This window comes from Lissotriton helveticus, chromosome 1_1 (genome assembly GCF_964261635.1).
Source record: "Lissotriton helveticus chromosome 1_1, aLisHel1.1, whole genome shotgun sequence".
NCBI lineage: Eukaryota > Metazoa > Chordata > Amphibia > Caudata > Salamandridae > Lissotriton > Lissotriton helveticus.
Genome location: NC_136057.1, coordinates 350,217,931 through 350,236,491, shown reverse-complemented (window position 1 = coordinate 350,236,491; position 18,561 = coordinate 350,217,931). Strand labels below are relative to the sequence as shown.

General features: G+C 48.4%; 1 protein-coding gene across 5 annotated transcripts in view; it reads right to left on the bottom strand.

The window, feature by feature from the left end:
* Positions 1-18,561, bottom strand: part of BORCS5 (BLOC-1 related complex subunit 5) — a 237,828-nt gene that overhangs the window by 207,599 nt on the left and 11,668 nt on the right. For all 5 annotated transcript variants that reach the window (XM_078673508.1, XM_078673524.1, XM_078673535.1 and 2 more), the window contains exon 2: positions 5,004-5,121. In XM_078673508.1, the coding sequence (XP_078529634.1) occupies positions 5,004-5,061 (58 nt within the window). In that variant the 5' untranslated portion in view covers positions 5,062-5,121. The remainder of the gene's footprint in view (positions 1-5,003; positions 5,122-18,561) is intronic.

Below are 18,561 nucleotides of genomic sequence, written 5' to 3'. Positions count from 1 at the left end.
CATCTGCAATGCCTAAAAACTATGCATGGCTCAGTGTGCCTGAAATGCTAGCAGCTCTTACATGGATGAGTAGGGAAAGTAACAGACCTGCTGGTGTATTCGGGTCGAGGCGAGCACATGCACGTTTGGAGGGGGCGGCAATATGGAAAAAGTGTAAACAGATGCAGCGTTGCGCACATGGTGAAGCAGTGAAGTAGCGGGCTTGCGCACAGGAAGGGCTGCTGCAGCGAGATTGGCACCCGATCAACAAACTGAAACACAGCAAAAGGGATGCTGGTAATGGAACGAGAACCAGTGTAAAAGGGAGAGGGGTAGGTGAGCACTGAATGCAGGTAGCTGCGCGAGGACGCAAGAGTGAGACAAAAAGGGGCCAAGCTGCAGAGTAGTCACAGCACGGCCCACGGGAGTGACGAGCAAGTAAAAAGCGGGGCTCAACGCAAGAACACGCCAGAGCTCACTGCAAGAACACGCCACCGCTGGTTTAAGCACAGGCAACTTTGTGGTGGGGGAGGGAGAGAAGCGGGAGTTGTGTGTGTGCACGCTTTTTCAAAAAGGAAATAAAAAAATTAACACATAAGGATTAGGGCGTTTGAGGGGACATGGATGAGTAGGGAAAGCAACATACCTGCTAGTGGATTCGGGTCAAGGAGAGCACATGCACGTTTGGAGGGGGTGGCAATATGGAAAAAGTGTAAGCAGATGCGTCGCGTGTGCGGCACCAAAAGTTATGTTATATGTTATGTTATATTGCATGTTATGTTATATTGCATTTGTAGCGCGCACTGTTACTCTAGAGTGTCCTGGCGTGGGGGGAGAGCAGGGGTAGAGGCGAGATTCAGATTAGTGGGTCTTGCTGAACAGATGCGTTTTAAGATGTTTTTTAAAAAGTTGAAACTCAGGAATGAGTTGAAGAACGGGATGAAGCGCATTCCATGCCTCTGCAGCTTTGACAGAGAGTGACTGGCCACCCAGCCGCACTCTGCGGAAGAGCGGGACGATCATCCGGCGGCGACATGCCGATCGCAAAGGGCAATTGGCACATAGAAAGCGAAACGCTTCCTAAGGTAAATGGGGCCCAGCCCGTGAAGGGCCTGGTGGGCCAGAGTGATAGTTTTGAACTGCACCCGCTGAGTCACCGGCAGGCAGTGTAGTTCCCGTAAGTATTGGCGCGCGCTGGATCTCCTTGAGGTATTAAAGAGGAGCCTAGCTGCGGCGTTCTGAATAACTTGGAGCCTGCGCAGCCAAGCAAGCCAAGGAACAGAGCATTAGCATAATCTAGTCTAGACAGGATCAGGGCACGGGTGATCGTCTCCTTGGCTACTCTCGGGAGAAAAGGAAAAATTTTACTGAGTGTTTTGAGAGTGCCAAAACAGACCCCCGTCAATTTTTCACGTGGTCGCTGAATCGAAGGTCCTCACTACACCAAATCCCCAGATTTTTAGCTGGCTCGCCCTCGGACTGCGGGCTGGGGTGGTTAGGTGGCCACAAGCGGTTTCTGAAGTCTGCGGGGAACTGTCCATACAGGAGGACCTCCGATTTATCCTCGTTACATTTGAGGGAAGCCTGGGCCATCCAATGAAATACTGAGGCTAAGCACGTCTGGGCGGCTACCGTATTCAAGTGCGAACCACCCCAAGTAAAGAGCAGCTGCGTGTTGTCAGCATACGCTATTACTTTTGCGCCCAGCTCCTGAGCCAGATAGACTAGCGAAGTTAAGTAAATATTAAATAGGAGGGGGCTTAGGGTGGAGCCCTGCGGAACCCCGGTGGCCAGGTTCCTGACAGTGGAGGCGCAGGAAGCCATGTAGACCTGTTGCGAACGGGAATCCAAAAAGGATTTAACCCATTCCCAGACCAAGCCCGAAATCCCAACTGCAGATAGCCTGTCCAAGAGCCGCTGGTGGGGCACCGTGTCGAAGGCGGCAGAGAGGTCGAGTAAGATCAGGGCCGCCCTGCCGCCCCCGTCGAGACACTCTCTGATGGCCTCTGACATCTCCGCCAATGCGGTCTCAGTGCTGTAGGCAGTTCTAAATCCTGACTGAGCTGGCTGGAGCGCCCCTGATATTTCCACAAACGTCTCGAGCTGCCGAAAGACCACCTTCTCAAAGACTTTGGCCAGGGCTGGAAGACGTGAGATGGGCCGATAATTAGCCGGCAGCAAAGGGTCCAATGAGGGTTTCTTCAGGAGGGGTAGTAGTTTAGCCTGCTTCCATTGGACAGGTACATAGCCGGACAGAAGGGGTAATTAACCATATCCACCACTGCTGGGCAAACTACCTCTGCTACCCCTGCCAAGACCCGAGCCGGGCAGGGGTCGGCAGGAGAGCCAGACTCAAGAGACCTTAGGATGGCTAGAATGTCTGCCTCAGTAGTGGGCAGAAATGAGGTGAGCGGAAATCGCAGAAAGGTTCGAGGGGGACCCCGGAGAAGGGGTCTCCGCAGGTCCGGAAGGTGGGCCAACACTCTCCTGAATCTTAAGAATCTTATCAACAAAAAAGTGGAAAGCTCCTCGCACCACTCCTGTGATACAGGTAGCGAACTTTGTTCGGCGCAGGGGGATAGGAAGCTCCGGACAATCGCAAAGATTTCCTTACTATTATTCCGGGCCAGCGCGATGCTCCCAGCGAAGTAATCACTTTTCGCCTTTCAAATGGCCATATAGTACTCTCTCTGTGCTAGTCGCAGGGTCGCCTTTGCTGTCATACAATAATTCTGATGCCAGCTGAGCTCCAACCTCTTGCACCCCTGTTTCAAGTCCCTGAGCTTGGGAGAATACCATGGCTGCGAGGGAAGAGAACGTCGAATGCTACCCTGATTAGCTTTGGAGCTGGCCCTAACCCCCTGACTAATCCAGTGATCAAAATTGGCAACTGCCCCCTCTAAATCTGTAGCGGGAGCTGGGTGAGACTGACGTAAGACCAGTGTCAATGTTGGTAGATTAACCTTCTTGTATTGTGGCGCGGGAGGACGGGCACGGCTTCTGCCAGACCTATCATCCAACCAGGAGAACCTAATCAGGAAGTGGTCAGACCAAGTTATAGGCTCTGGATCAGTGACTTGGATGGAGAAATTAGAACAGACCAAGTCAATAAGGTGTCCACCCACAGAGATGGAAGCAACACATGTTGAGTCAGCTGGGCAAGGCTCAGGGAGTCCAAGAGAGCCCTTGACTCGGGAACGGATGCGGTATCCAAATGGTTATTGAAATCTCCTAATAAGAGAAATTTGGGGTAGAATAGGGCACGTGGGATAATCATGTCATCCAATGCTTTAAGGAAAGCTCCTGGGGGGCCCGGCGGACAATACATCAACGTCCCACCTAGAGTAAAATGTGGAGAAATGGTAAGGGCAAAGTTAAGAGATTCCCCCTGCGCCCAATCTCTGATGACTTCACTGGTGAACGAACATGCATCCCTGAACACTACCGCTATCCCCCCTCTCTCCCGGCCCCCCTATCGGCCCTGACAATTTTGTAGCCTCTAGGGATGGAGAGTGCCACTACCGGCGCGCAAGACTCGCTGAGCCAAGTCTCTATAATAAAAAGAACATCCAATATGTCATCTGCTAGCAGTTCAAAAATGTCCGCCGCATGCTTGACCATTGAACGTGCATTAATAAGTGCTGCCTGAATTCTAGGTTTGCCCGAGATCTGGGTAGAGGGATAGGGCGCCTTGTTCAGCAAACAGAAATTGCACGCCGGGCATTTCCTGGAGAGATTGTCCAGGACAGCCCCCTGCCTAACTGCATCACAACTGAAGCCCCTTACTTCAAGCAGAGCATCACAAGAGTAAATTAGCTTCCTGGCGGTCAGGCCGGGCACACATTGACCAGAGTGGCTAGGGCTGGTCGCTACTGGGGCGCGGACGGGCTTGCCTTTGGTGCGCCTCCGGCGCGCCCGCTGCGCGCGTCTGCTGCGCGTCTGGACAGCCATGTGCAATAAATAGCCAAGTCTCACCCCCAGCTAGACCGCAGCAAACAGTCCCACCGGGATCCGGGTCCTCACCTAAGATGGCACCCTGCCCTAGACTCAAACGGCACAGCAGCCGCGGTGAGTGATGTTAAAAACTGAGGCTATTCCCAGCTAAGATCAGAGAATATTGCAGAGATTTAAAAATGCTTTTAAAAAAGGTAAAATGAATGGCAATAGATTGGGTAACAGAAGAGCTCACAGACCCTCAGAAAAGCTCGTAGTCTGCCCCCAGCGCTCAAGCGGGACCCGCAGGAGCTGCCACCACCTACGAATGCCGCCAAAAGTGAAAGCAGATGCAGCGTCGCCCGCGCGGCACCAAAAGTGAAAGCAGAGGCGGACCGAGGTGCGCGCGTGTACGCCTAATCGCAAGCTGGTGGCCGCTTGGCCGCTTTGGTAGCACTTCCAACAGCCGCTCCTACTAAATGTCTCGCCATAGCATCGCATGCGCTGGCTCAGGCAAGACCTAAAAAGGAAAAAAATGATTTGGTGTAACTGAGATGCACGGCTCGGTGGTAAAGGAACGACATACCCATGTCATCTGGAGATAGGTGCAACAAACACAAAAAGCATTTGTAGGAATACAAGAAGTTTGTTGTAAAGATGTACACAAAGGAGAGAGTGACCAGGTGGTACTGATCTAAAAGATGGGGGTCAAGAGAGGGACCAAACAGCGATTAGATGATGCTGTGCAAACAACATAGTGGTTGAAGGCACTCTTTTGGAACGATTTACATCTTTTTGTCTTTTGTTCCATTTAAGAGGGGGCCATGAACATCAAAAAAGGGGCTAAGTGACCCTTACAATTAGGTATACTGTTGTGGAAGCAGCTAAAATGTAAGAGGGAGGAAGAGTAAGGAAAGTACTTTTCCACCTGAAGACAACTCTTGTTGTCAAAGAGTCACCTAATGCATTCGGTGTTGAACTGCTAGGGGTAAATGTGAAAGAAGGAATTATATCAAAAGCAGGAGTTAAGAAGGCAAGATAGAAAAAACACATAATGAGTAATTCAAATTTAGAAATCCCTCTACACTCACCAGAAACCATCAGATCACTTTGCCTTGTCTCTGCTTCAGCACTTTGTTCTGCTCCCATTTTTCCGAAGTACGTTCAGACTTGAGATGTGTTTCTGTATCTTTCTTCTTTAACACATTCCTGTGACCGAATAAAACATTAAACATGAGATCCACATAAACATTAGAATTTAAATGAAAGGGTTTCATCCTTCATGATGATTAACTCATAAAATGTTTAAATCACCCAACAGTTATTTGCCTGTGGGAGTCTAAACGGCATGAGAAAAGGAAAAAGGCTCAGACAATCATTTCACACTTAGCACCTGCTCCAGTGAGGATACTAAAACTGGAGTCATACTCCATTGAAATATTAGCTAGGTTTAGAAAGGCATTGTTTAAAAATGTGTACAAGCCAAGTCAAGTCAATAAACTTTATTCGATCTATTGAGATAGGCCATAAAAGTACAGGATAGTTTTAAAAAGATTTCAGTACAAAACGTGTGATTAAATATATCCAAAGACCTGGTCAAAATTGATAAAAGGACATTACAAATATTTTTGTTTTTACAAAAAATCAAAGAACCTCAGATAACAACCTATATATTTCAGTCCACCCGAATTTCCCTGTGAATCGCCAGTCCTCATTTAAAAGTTCAATATGTACAGCAATAAATAGACACAGATAAGTTTAGTTAAAAACCACCTAATATACTTTGAACAGTTCAGTTCCTAGACATCGGCCCGTTAAGTTATTGGAATAAAAAAGCAGGATATACCATGGACCGAGGCAATATTTAATTTTTTCCCCCTTTTTAGGTCTCACCTAGCATTGTAGCGCATACGCTAGTCTAGTGTTGTTGGTTTTCTGTTGGGTTTCTATGGAAGTGGGGTGGAAGCTCCACCCATGCTTTTTATTGGTGCGCGTCATAAACGCTCGCTTTTTACTGGAAGTGAGACTTGTTTGTTCCCTCCCTGTCTCCCTTATGCCTCGCCCACCCTGGCTGGAGATTTTGCAGGGCGTGACCAATGTTCCCTCTAATTTTTTTCCTCTGTGTGCGGCAGTGGAGGGTCTCTGTGCGCTGCAACCATGGCTATGTGCGCCAGGAACCGAACCTCGCATGTCTGCGGCGCCAAATGCCACTCGTTTTTGGTGCCCTCTGTCTCACTCGTTTTTGGTGCCCTTCTGCCCTCTGTCCCATCGTTTTTGGTGCCCTTCTGACCTCTGCCCCACTCGTTTTTGGTGCCCTTCTGCCCTCTGTCCCACTCGTTGTTATGCCTTTATGCCCTCTGTCCCACTCGTTGTTGTGCCTTTATGCCCTCTTGCCCTCTGTCCCATCGTTTTTGGGGCCCTTCTGCCCTCTGCCCCACTCGTTTTTGGGGCCTTTCTGCACTCTGTCCCACTCGTTTTTGGTGCCCTCCTGCCCTCTGTCCCACTCGTTTTTTGTGCCCTTCGGTCCTCTGTCCCATCGTTTTTGGTGCCCTTCTGCCCTCTGCCCCACTCGTTTTTGGTGCCCTTCTGCCCTCTGCCCCACTCGTTATTGTGCCTTTATGCCCTCTGTCCCACTCGTTGTTGTGCCTTTATGCCCTCTTGACCTCTGTCCCATCGTTTTTGGTGCCCTTCTGCCCCACTCGTTTTTGGTGCCTTTCTGCACTCTGTCCCACTTGTTTTTGGTGCCCTCCTGCCCTCTGTCCAACTCGTTTTTGGTGCCCTCCTGCCCTCTGCCCCACTCGTTTTTGGTGCCCTTCTGCCCTCTGTCCCACTCGTTTTTGGTGCCCTCCTGCCCTCTGCCCCACTCGTTTTTGGTGCCCCCCTGCCTTCTGTCCCACTCGTTTTTGGTGCCCTCCTGCCCTCTGTCCCACTCGTTTTTTGTGCTTTTTGTGCCTTTCTGCCCTCTGTCCCACTCGTTTTCGGTGCCCTTCTGCCTCACTCATTTTTGGTGCCCCCCTGCCTTCTGTCCCACTCGTTTTTGGTGCCCTCCTGTCCTCTGTCCCACTCGTTTTTTGTGCTTTTTGTGCCTTTCTGCCCTCTGTCCCACTCGTTTTTGGTGCCCTTCTGCCCTCTGTCCCACTCATTTTTTGTGCCTTTCTGCCCTCTGCCCCACTCGTTTTTGGTGCCCTTCTGCCCTCTGCCTCGCTTGTTTTTGGTGCCCCCCTGCCTTCTGTCCCACTCGTTTTTGGTGCTCTCCTGCCCTCTGTCCCACTTGTTTTTGTGCTTTTTGTGCCCTCCAGCCCTCGGTCCCACTCGTTTTTGGTGCCCTCCTGCCCTCTGCCCCACTCGTTTTTGGTGCCCTTCTGCCCTCTGTCTTATCGTTTTTGGTGCCCTTCTGCCCTCTGCCCCACTCGTTTTTGGTGCCCTTCTGCCCTCTGGCCATCTTGCCGGCGGTTCCGCTCGTTTCCCCAGCCGCTGTAGCCTCTCGTATAAGTATTGCTGATAATCACGGGCTCCGATTAACAGCAATACTTAAACAAAATGCCACAGTCTGCCTCGCGCTTTACTAACAAAAGCGTAGACACTTTCCAAACACAGCGTGTGCTTTACGCTGTGTTTGGAAAGTGTCTACGCTTGTTATTAAAGCGCGGGGCAGACTGTGGCCTTTTCTTTAAGTATTGCTGTTAATCTGAGCCCGTGAAGGGGCTCTGATTATCAGCAATACTTAAACGAAAGGCCACAGTCTGCCACACCCCCACACAGCAGTAAGCGCCACAATCGCCACCAGCCCTCCCTCCCCCCGCCTACTTACCTGAACCCCTGACGCCCGCTCCGCCGCCACACTGAAAAGTGCCTCATGATCGCGCCGCTCGCATTTTAAAAGCGGCGGGCGGCGCGAATCTCTAGGGACGTCCTGTGTGCGCGCTCCACGCTAGGTGTGTAGTGTAGTTCCTATATTCCCAATAGGCTCTGCGCATTGGAATAACAAACAGCAGTGTAGACATAGGACTGAGGTCATCTAGGTCTCTACTGTCTATATTAGACTTAATTAGTTTTGCCAGCTAGCTCAGAGGTCACTAGAAACTTTCTCGAATGTTCAGGAAAGGGTTAACCGTCCTGATTTAGACAAGAAGGGATTAGTTTCTGACAACCGCATAAACATGACAACTTTGCTCCCCCAGAATAAAGAGTGTATCTACAGAGTCGTGTGAAAACAATAGACAACTATTTCACTCAGTCAGTCGTGCATGCTTAGTTCCACCAGAGTGCAGAGAAATAGAGAGACGGGCGTTTTCAATAAAAGGTGTTATTTTATTGAGCAGTCTTCTTTCTCATGCAAGAGAAATGAATTGCCACAGTTGCAATACTTATCATGAAGTAAAGTGCGTACAGTAAAAGTAGTATTATGAAATAATACTGTAAAAGCATTGATAGGGTTTCTTAGCCATATGATACTTTAAAATGGATAAAATATATACATACATAAAAACATTGAATAACGAACTCAACTGGTGCTTCTAAGATACGCCTACCCCAGTGTACCTGACCTAAGCCTAATACGTGGGAAGGAGTAAGTAAGTTGGAGTTTTAAGTTAAGTTAAGTTTTGCCAAGTATCGGAATCAAGAATTCTCTCTAAGGTTTCAATCAGCTCCGTATCTTGGCTATAGAATGAAGGAGGTCTTGTATCTCACTTCTCAGGACTCGATCTCCCAGCAACCCGCGAGGGTGACTTGGGAACACCGGAGTTGGATTTTCTCGGCTGGAGAAAAAGACAGCGTCTCTCTCAGTGCGTCAAGGGGAGGGGCGGTTTCCGTCGGCTCTCATAACAGCTGGGCTCCCGGGCAAGTAGAACGTCGCTCTGCTCCCAACCACCGTGTGTTTGCTTAAGGCAACGTTGGTATATTTATACCTGAAAGGTGCCGGGTTTGATGTAAGGTTGGACATAAGACGTCACTAAGAACTAACAGTTCTTTCTGGACTCTAGGAGTTCTTGTGCAAATCAAAACAAGAGCAGGGGGTTTTCCCGGGCTGCTGGAGGCTTGGTTTGTTTAAAGAACGCGTTGTGCTTTCTAGGAGTCTATGGGAGTAGCCTTGCCGTGTTTTGGACTGCATGGGCGATTACTAAATATGGATATGATTCTTATGCCTTTATAAGGATATTATTAATTATAACCACATAAGGGCATGAATCGGGAATATCGAATTAGGGTTCTAGATAGAAATACAACAGGTGGTGCGCGCCGACGTCAGGGGAGGTGCGCGCGCGCGGCGTAGAGGGAACACTGGGCGTGACATGTTTTCCTGTTTGCACATAATGCTGCATTTCTGGGAAACAGTGGTGCGACGTTTTAAAATATGGCATTCATGACTTTTTTAGAATCATGTTTTACATCAGTGGTGCGATGTTTTAAAATACGGCACTCATGGCGCGTTTTTGTTAGAATCATGTTTTACATCAGTGGTGTGAAGTTTTAAAATTCGGCACTCATGGAGCGTTTTTAGAATTATGTTTTACATCAGTGGTGCGATGTTTTTAAATCAGGCAATCATGGCGTTGTTGCAATTAGCGGCACAACGTTTTTCACAAACATGTTTTGCACCTTTATCTCGCAAAAATGCGGCGCTGCATTCTGCTCTATACCATAGCTCTCCACAGCTAAACAAACAGCCAGCAGACCTTGTAGATCAAGAGCCTATTATATATGTTCATGTAGCACACGCACAGCAATGAGGGCTCTGTACAGCCCAGTAGTGTCTGTGGGGTGGAATGTTATCATTACACACAGAGCGCTGGCAGTACTGCGCCCAAAAGTTAGATATTAATTGATGTATCTGAGGAATGCTGTGTTCTACCTTGCGCAAAGCTGGCAGAGGCACACTTCTGGAGGCTCTATAACTTGCTGATTTTACTGTGTCCCCAGACCTCCCTTCCCCCATTCTATACCAACACGTGATGCACTGCATCGCTGTGGCGCAACTCATAGAAATTTAGAGGCACAGTAGCCCTCTGTGATACAGAACTGTACTAAAACGGAGCACAGACACAACACAACAGCAGACAATGTCCTTAAAGCAAAAGGATGTTACGTAATGACCAGAGCTGCTAAGCGGGAAGCTGGGGAACGATGTTCGAGTCACGGCGTTAGCTTACCAATGTGTGATTCTGGGCAAATTAATCTCCTGTGCCTTCTAAAAGGTAATGTGTTCCTGTGTAAATGGGCTCTTGTGTAATGTAACTGGTTGTCTTGTAAAGCTCTCTACTACTCTCGAGTTCAGTTTGCGCTATATGACTTTGCTAAACAAACAGCCAGCAGACCTTGTAGAGCAAGAGCTGATTATATCCGTTCATGTAGCGCACGCACAGCAATGCGGGCTCTGAACAGCCCAGTACTGTCCGTGGGGTGAATGTTATCACTACACACACAGCGCTTGCAGTGGCCAGTGTCTAGACACACACCGAGTCAGTATACGCTCCTTAAACCTGTGAGGCTACTTTTCTGAAAACACTTCAACTCCAACTGAACTGGTACGATAACTTGTAGACACACAGAGACACACCACCATATACAGCACTAAAAGGCCACACTCCTAGAAACTGCAACTTACACAGCATTGGAGCGGTAACCCCCGACCCATTGAGCCATTGCCACCCACAGCACTGAGAAGCCACATTCCAGCAGCCACTGCAACACAACATGCAGTAGCATGTCCAGCTTTAGAAACCGAGACATTGCAGTCTACGCGCTTTGCGAAGTCACAATTTGGTGGGCACAATATTTTAAACAGTTCTGGAAGTTTTTGTCCACCGATAATATATGCAGCACAGTACAGGAGCGGCCACTCTTAGACACACAGAGACACTGCATTTCCACACAGCACTTATATACTACTTTTTATACAGTACTGAGGTCATAAAGTTGCAGACACAGTTTCCAACAGAGCGGAAGGACGGGCCGTCACATACTGAAACCGTATAAAACAAGGGCGAAACTGTTCCTAGTTTAAAAACGGTTACACGGCGATTAGTCACAACTAGATCTGAGCCGGACTACAGACCTCAAGAAACGAAGAACATATAACACAGAATTGCTAGTGAGCATTATTATTATTTTTTTTTTTTAAAACCTTTATTGAATCACAAAAGCATACAGACACGGTCCTACAACCATCGTGGCCGGCCTCAAAAGCAATATGCAGCACAAATGTAACCATAGAACGGCTCAACAGTCTCCAGAGAAAGACCAACCAGTGGTCAAAATGACACATATGAAAAGGTGACCGTCGAGCACAGGATAAATCAGGTTAAGTTTTAAGTTTATAGTTGAAAAATATATCGCCATACGATCCGCAGTCCACAAAGAGGGGGCAATGAACCCAACAAGTTATCAGCAATGCCAAAAGTTGCAACCGGAGGATTAGCTAAAAAATACGTTATCAGGATAAAATCACATTTAAATCAAAGAAAGATCAGAAGGCCATGAAATAACCTCCAAAGGTAAAGTCATCGTGCATCACAGGATCGTGACATTATAAACTCCAGCGATGCCAGCAACAATAAATCAGGCTAGACGATCAGAATCGGCCGCAGTTGTACAGGATGTGAGAGGCGTCCAGTTCAAATAAAATTGAGGAATCAGATTAAATGCAACAGTACGACATCATTCGCTATACAATGCACATATATGGACAATAGCCTTCAATTCAGCGCAACAATGAGAACATAACAAGAGGATATAAGTCCGAAAGCAGTCTATCAAGGCACAGGTACCCACCCACTAAGCGAGTAATATGAACAGGATCATGTTAGTGAGCATTTGTAAAAAAATAAAACGCTGGTCTAACCTATCTAAAATTGCACTTCTTTAAAAAGGAAATGAGAAAGAATTTTCTGAAAACCTCGTAAAAACTGCAGAACATTAAAAAATGCATCATGACCTGTGGAGACTTTCCGTCAGAGCCACAAGGAGGGGGATTCTGGCCCCTATGTATCCCACACGGGTGCGCAGGAGGTACCGAAAAAGGTCCAGACGGAACCTGGTCAGTAAGAATCGATCGTGAGAAGTTGGTCGTATGCAGTTAAGTCCAAGTCGGAAAAACAAATATTTAAGCAGCCAGTAGCGCTTCAGTAGAAACGAAAGTTCGTAGAGCCAAGTGTTTAGGAGACTCAGGCCGTGTCCGGGTAGCGTCCTGTGCTCAGAGGGATGAGAGGCAAACTGCAAACTCTAGTAAGGCATCATTGTTAGACTTGGCATCTTTTGGTGCGTTTCCCCTGAGTTTTTGCTTTCTGACATCCCGGTTCTGACTCTGTTTGTGCTGGCTTAGTGTTACTGCGCACTTTTCTCACTACTAATCAGTGCTAAAGTGCAAGTGCTCCTGTGGTAAAATGTGTTATGGATTGGTGTTTCTATGATTGGCCAGTTTGATTTATGTGTCAGTCCCTAGTAAAGTGCACTGCGTGTGTCAGGGCCTGTGAATTAAATGCTGTTAGTGGGCTGCAGCATGGGATTGTGCCACCCACACGAACAGCCCATAAAAGGTAACTCAGACCCCCCATTGCGGAGTCTGCGCGCAGTTTGTTACTGCCATGTCGACTTGGCCAGTTCCCACACTTGCCAGTCCCTCGCCTTCCCTTTTCTTACAGGTCAGCCACCCCTAATGCCCATGGTACCCCTGTGGGCCGGCTGCAGTGTATGTGAAAGGTAGGACATGCCCTGGTGTGTGTGGCATGTCCTGATAGCGAGCTACGGACAATTTTGTTTTTCTCTATTGCAAGGCTACCTGTTTCCCATAGGACAGAATGGGGAGTCTGTGTATAACATCTTATAAATGTAACTGGCCCAGGGAATTAGGTAGGAAAATAATATTTAGTATCCCTGAACTCAGACTCTAACGATGCATCTTTTAGTGAAGGTGATTTTTACATTCTGTGTTTGAAAATACCACTTTTAGAAAGTACGTTTTTTCTTGCTCAGTCATCCCGGGTGCCTCTGCTGGAAAATGGATCGCCTGTCTGGGTTTTGGATGACAGAAGACTGGGGAGCAGGAGTGGCTCCAGATAATCTAGGTGGGTCAGGAAAGGGCTGAATAGACCCAAGCTGCAATTGGGGAAGGGGAGGAGATTTCCTTGCACCTCAAAGGGCCTGGTCTGCCTATGACCATGCCGTCTCCACCTCCTGCCAGGAAGTCACACCAGAGAAGGCAGAACTAGTTCTGGCTGGGCACAGAAACTCTCTGACTAAGAGACCAAATTATTTTGGGATATAAATATTGGGGCCCAGACTCTGAACTTTTAGAACTGTTTTGGATCAAGAAGACTGCCTGGAAGAAGAGCTGGAGAAGCTGTTAGGAGGGACTACCACTTTGCTGTGTGCTTTGCTGTGTTGGCATGCAGTGGCTGCTTCTGGCTTGGGCAGAGAAAGGACTGGACTGAACTTTCTGCAATCTACTTTTGTGAGTTTTTCCAAAGGCTTGAGGTAGAGATTTGCCCTATGTTCAAGAAGTCTCAGGAACAGCAAAGACTTCAAGCTCTTCTGCCCTCGGAACACTGGGCACGGTGTGTTTTGTGCTGCAACAGAGAAAAAAGCAGCATGACTCAGTCTACGACGCCGCTGCTGACTCCGTGTCCTAAAGGTATCGCAGAGGGCACCGCCGCAATGCCGCACCACGACCCTGGTCTCACCAACGACACCTGCTGACGTCGCCACCAAGCCGCTGCTCGCACCGCGACCTGTGGGCACTGCACTCCACACCGCCTCGCTTCACAATGATGCCTTGGTATCCCCGACGACAACGCTCCACGCCAAAATCTACGCCACTGCTTGCACCGTGGTTCGAGGGCACCGCTCGTAAAGTTACACGATGCACTGCCCTCATACCGCACCGCAGCCTTGGCCTACCGACGCCAGCACCATTGACTCCAGTTTATCAGCCGACGACATCGCTTCAGCCACGACGCCGCCGCTGCTTGCAATGTGACCTGACAGCATCGCTACGAGCACCTCCATCTCGTACCGCGACCCTGGTCTCACCGATGACGCCATCTGACGCCGCGACCTAGCCGCTGCTCGCACCTCGAACTGCGGGCACCGCACTCCACACCCGACACCAGCGCTCAGGACTTCAACAGCGGGGAGTTCGACATGCAACGTGTGTGACTTTAAGGGCCCCGAAGACTCCCGCACCGACCTCCGGAACCAACGCCTGCGGACGCCATGCTTTCTGAACCTCAACGAGAGGTCGCTGACATCCTGCATTTCTAAAAGGTACTGTTTGCGGGTCTTCCCGGCACAGTCGTTGGCCCGTGAAGCTGCGGTCAGCCCGAACTGTTTGGATTTGTTTGCTTAGGACGCCGTGATAGCCCCGAACGGAGCAATCGACATCAAACAACTATTTTTCAAGCATATTTTGATAATTGAAGACTTAAGTACTGTATTGTGGATTTTTATCGATTTTGGTTGTCTTAAATATATAAAAATATTGGATATTTTTCTGAACTGGTGTGGTGTCCTTTTGTAGTGCTTACACTGTATTACTGTTGGTTATATGCAAATGCTTTACACACTGCCTTTAAGATTAGCCTGACTGCTTGTGCCAAGCTGCCAAGGAGATGAGCAGGGGTTATTTTAGGAGTGTAACTCCCTTATCCTGACTAGAGTGGTGGTTTCGGCCCGACTTTGGCACATGCCCTAGCCTACCAGAAATCCCATTTCTAACAATAATGCTACACAATTTGGTGCTTACTTAATACAACATTGATGTTAGCAACGGGGGTCTCTAATTGGCAGGTTGTTACCGTGTCCAAGTAGGGACCCTGCTTCCTAGTCCGGGAAAGAGGAATACACTACTATAATACCCCCATGGTATCTTTGAACGAGGAGTCACGCTTTTCCCAGAGACAGTGTGTAAAGCATTTGCATATAACATACAGTAATATTTTGAAAACACTACAAAAGGACGACACACCAGTTTTAGAAAAACATCCAATATTTTATCTGTGCAAAACAAGACCAAAAACAATAAAGTTCCGTCCGGGGCTATTACAGTGTCATAAACAAGAAATCCAAACAGTTCCGGCTGACCGCAGCGTCACGGGCCTGCTACGGTGTCGGGAAGACACATAATACAGTACCTTTTGAAATGCAGGGCGTCGGGGACCTTGATGTGAGCTCTGAAGACCTAGCGTTGGCTCGGGAGGTTGGTGCACAAGTCGTTGGATCCTTGAAGTCACACGCATTACAGATCAAACTCAGTGCGGTTGAAGTTGGGGATGTCGGCAGGCTTCGGTACGAAATGCAGTGGTGCGGTGAATTCAGGTTGCGGTGCAGGCAGCAGCTCTGTGACAGCATCCAGCAGCGACAGTAAGAGCAGGGCTACATTGCAAAGTGGGGCGGTGATGATTGTGGTGCTAGCAGGTCGCGATGCAATCAGCGTTGGCCTTGTTTTTGAAGCGCTGTCATCGTTTGATGAACTGGCACCGGCGATGGTGGGCCAAGGCTGTGGTGTGGGACGGGGCGGTGCGTCGTGTAACTTACAAGTGGTGCCCTCAAACTATGGTGCAAGCAGCAGCACCGATGTCGACGTGGAGAAGAGGCGTTAGGGATACCAGGTCGGCGAGGTGAAGATAAATTACACAAAGTGCGGTGCCCACAGGTCATGGTGCAAGCAGCGGCTCGTTGGCGTAGGTGAGACCAAGGTTGCGGAGAGAAGTGCAGCGGTGCCTTCAGGACATGGAGCCGGCAGCTGCATCATTTACAGCGCTGGGTTGCTTTTTGTTATGTTGCAGCACAAAACACACAGTTCCCAGTGCTGGTAGCAGATGAACTTTAAGTCTTTGCTGCTCCTCTTCTTGAACAGAGGGCAAGCTCCACCTAAAGCCCTTGGAGAATCTCAACATAGAAACTGCAGAAAGTTCAGTCCAGTCCTTGCTCTGCCCAAGACAGAAGTAGCCACTGCAGGCCAACACAGCAAAGCACATAGCAAAGTGGTAGTTCCTCCTCACAGCTTCTACAGCTTTTCTTCTTGCCAGCTTCTTTGGTCCAATAGAGTTCTAAAGTCCTGGGGTAAGGGCCCCAATATTTATACCACATTTATTCTCTATTCTCTGTGGGCAAGGGTCTATGTGTGGTTGGCTGTGTGTGGTTGGCTGTGTGTGGTTGTGGTTGTGTGTGATTGTGTGTGTGGGGTTGTGTGTGTGGGGTTGTGTGTGTGGGGTTGTGTGTGTGGTGTGTGTGGGGTTGTATGTGATATTATGTGTGGTTGTTTGTGTGGTTGGTTGTGTGTGGTTGGTTGTGTGTGTGTGTGTGTGTGTGTATGTGTGTTTTTATGTGTAGTTTTATGTGTGGTTTTATGTGTGATTGTGTGTGTGATTGTGTGTGTGGTTGTGTGTGTAGTTGTGTGTGTGTAGTTGTGTGTGTGTGTGTAGTTGTGTGTGTGTGTAGTTGTGTGTGTGTGTAGTTGTGTGTGTGTGTAGTTGGTTGTGTGTGTGGTGTGTGTGGTTGTGTGTGTGGTTGTGTGTGTGGTGTGTGGTTTTGTGTGTGGTGTGTGTGGTTGTGTGTGTGGTGTGTGGTTGTATGTGATTGTATGTATGGTTGTTTGTGTGGTTGGTTGTGTGTGTGTGTGTGTGTGTGTGTGGTTGTATGTGTGATTGTGTGTGTGTGGTTGTGTGTGTGTGTAGTTGTGTGTGTGTGTAGTTGTGTGTGTGTGTGTGGTTGGTTGTGTGTGGTTGGTTGTGTGTGGTTGGTTGTGTGTGGGGTTGTGTGTGATTGTGTGTGTGGGGTTGTGTGTGTGGGGTTGTGTGTGTGGGGTTGTGTGTGTGGGGTTGTGTGTGGGGTTGTGTGTGGGGTTGTGTGTGGGGTTGTGTGTGGGGTTGTATGTGGGGTTGTGTATATGTGGTTGTGTGTATGTGGTTGTATGTGTGTGGTTGTAGGTGGGTGTGTGGTTGTGTGTGTGTGGTTGTGTGTGTGGTTGTGTGTGTGGTTGTGTGTGTGGTTGTGTGTGTGGTTGTGTGTGTGGTTGTGTGTGTGGTTGTGTGTGTCTGTGTGTAGTTGTGTGGTTGGTTGTGTGGGTGGTTGTGTGTGTGATTGTGGTTGTGTGCGTGTAGTTGTGTGTGGTTGTGTGGTTGTGTGTGTGTGGTTGTGTGTGTGGTTGAGTGTGTGATTGTGGTTGTGTGTGTGGTTGTGTGTATGGTTGTGTGCGTGCTTGTGGTTGTGTTATTCATTATCACATGCGAGCACTTTGAAAAACAAAAGTTCAGGCTGTGTGCTGTACAAAAACTTCTCTCAGGCCTGCCAAGTGCCAGGCATCGTGGGTTTGGCTAAAGCATTGTAATGCCTTCTCCTGCATCACTGCACTGGCATTAAATGCCACACATTAGTGCCCCTAATTGTAGAGTCTTAGAGTGCAGCTTTAGCGCCCAACACTGAATAGCTCAGCTGTGAGTGCTTGGGTAGCCAGAGCGTCAGCCGGGCCCAATGTTGAAGCGGGGGCTGTGGTTGTCATGGATACACAGTAATGTCTGCTTGGGCCCGCCCTCACTTCACCTGCCGACACCTCTTTGCTTGAAATAGACTGCATGGCATGTTGTTAAAGCACGGTTTCCTGTAGTGCCCAGAAAACGAGGTCCGTGATCCGTTCCAATACTGGCACCGCCCGTCAGTGCCACACACACCGGACCGGTGCGGACAGTCCAGAGGCTCGCTGGGATCAGCCGCTACCTGGGTAAATGAGCTCTCTAAGGGTGGGTGAGACGCTACAAAATAAACATGTAATGCAGTCTGCACTCTTTTGTACCCAGGCAGGGTTCGAGCTATTTGCTGAAAAACGGTTGAAAAAATAAAACGTGTAAAGATTAAAGTTATTTTTTACCAGGTTAGATAATGCAAATTTTGTATAGTGAATGGGGAAAATAAAGAGTGCTTAATAACTCAAAGACTACGTTACTAAAGTAGTCTGTATTAATTATGAAGAGCTCTTTTTTCCCTATGAAAAGTTAACTGTATTCATACTGCTGAAAAACTAATTGTGTAATGTTTATTCCCCAATATTTAACCTGCTGAAAAAATAAGCGTGTAATGTATTCAGCGGCAATTATGAAGTTGTCTTTTGACCCTGGGCAAGTTTCACGCTATACAAACTACCAAAAAAGTGGATTTTGCCTGTCGTCCATGCGCTGATTTCAAACGCAACATCAAGGCGGCCGAAAGGGGAGAAAGGAGGGGTGAGTGCACTCCGAGGTGACAAGAAGGACTGGGCGAGAAGGGAGGGGGGGAATGCCAGCAGCATAGGAGCCTGATTAAAGCTGACAAAAAGGGAGGGGGAGGAGGGAGTAGGGGGCTCTGAGGGAGAGCGACGTAAAGCCATATGGCTGCTTTGCCCACGTGCACTGTAGCTCTATGCCAGCGATAGCGGTCTCGCTAGCAGCACTATATGAACAAGTTATGTTATGTTATGTCATGTTATTTTACGTTAGGTCATGTTATGTTTTGTTATATGTCATGTGTTATGTCATGTTATGTTTTGTTATGTCATGTTTTTACGTCATGTTATGTTTTTGTTAGGTTATGTTATATTATTTTATGTCTCTTTGTATCCCAGGTTTGCCCCGAGATATAATCATGGAAACGTCGTAGCAGATCTGTAGTACCAAGTAG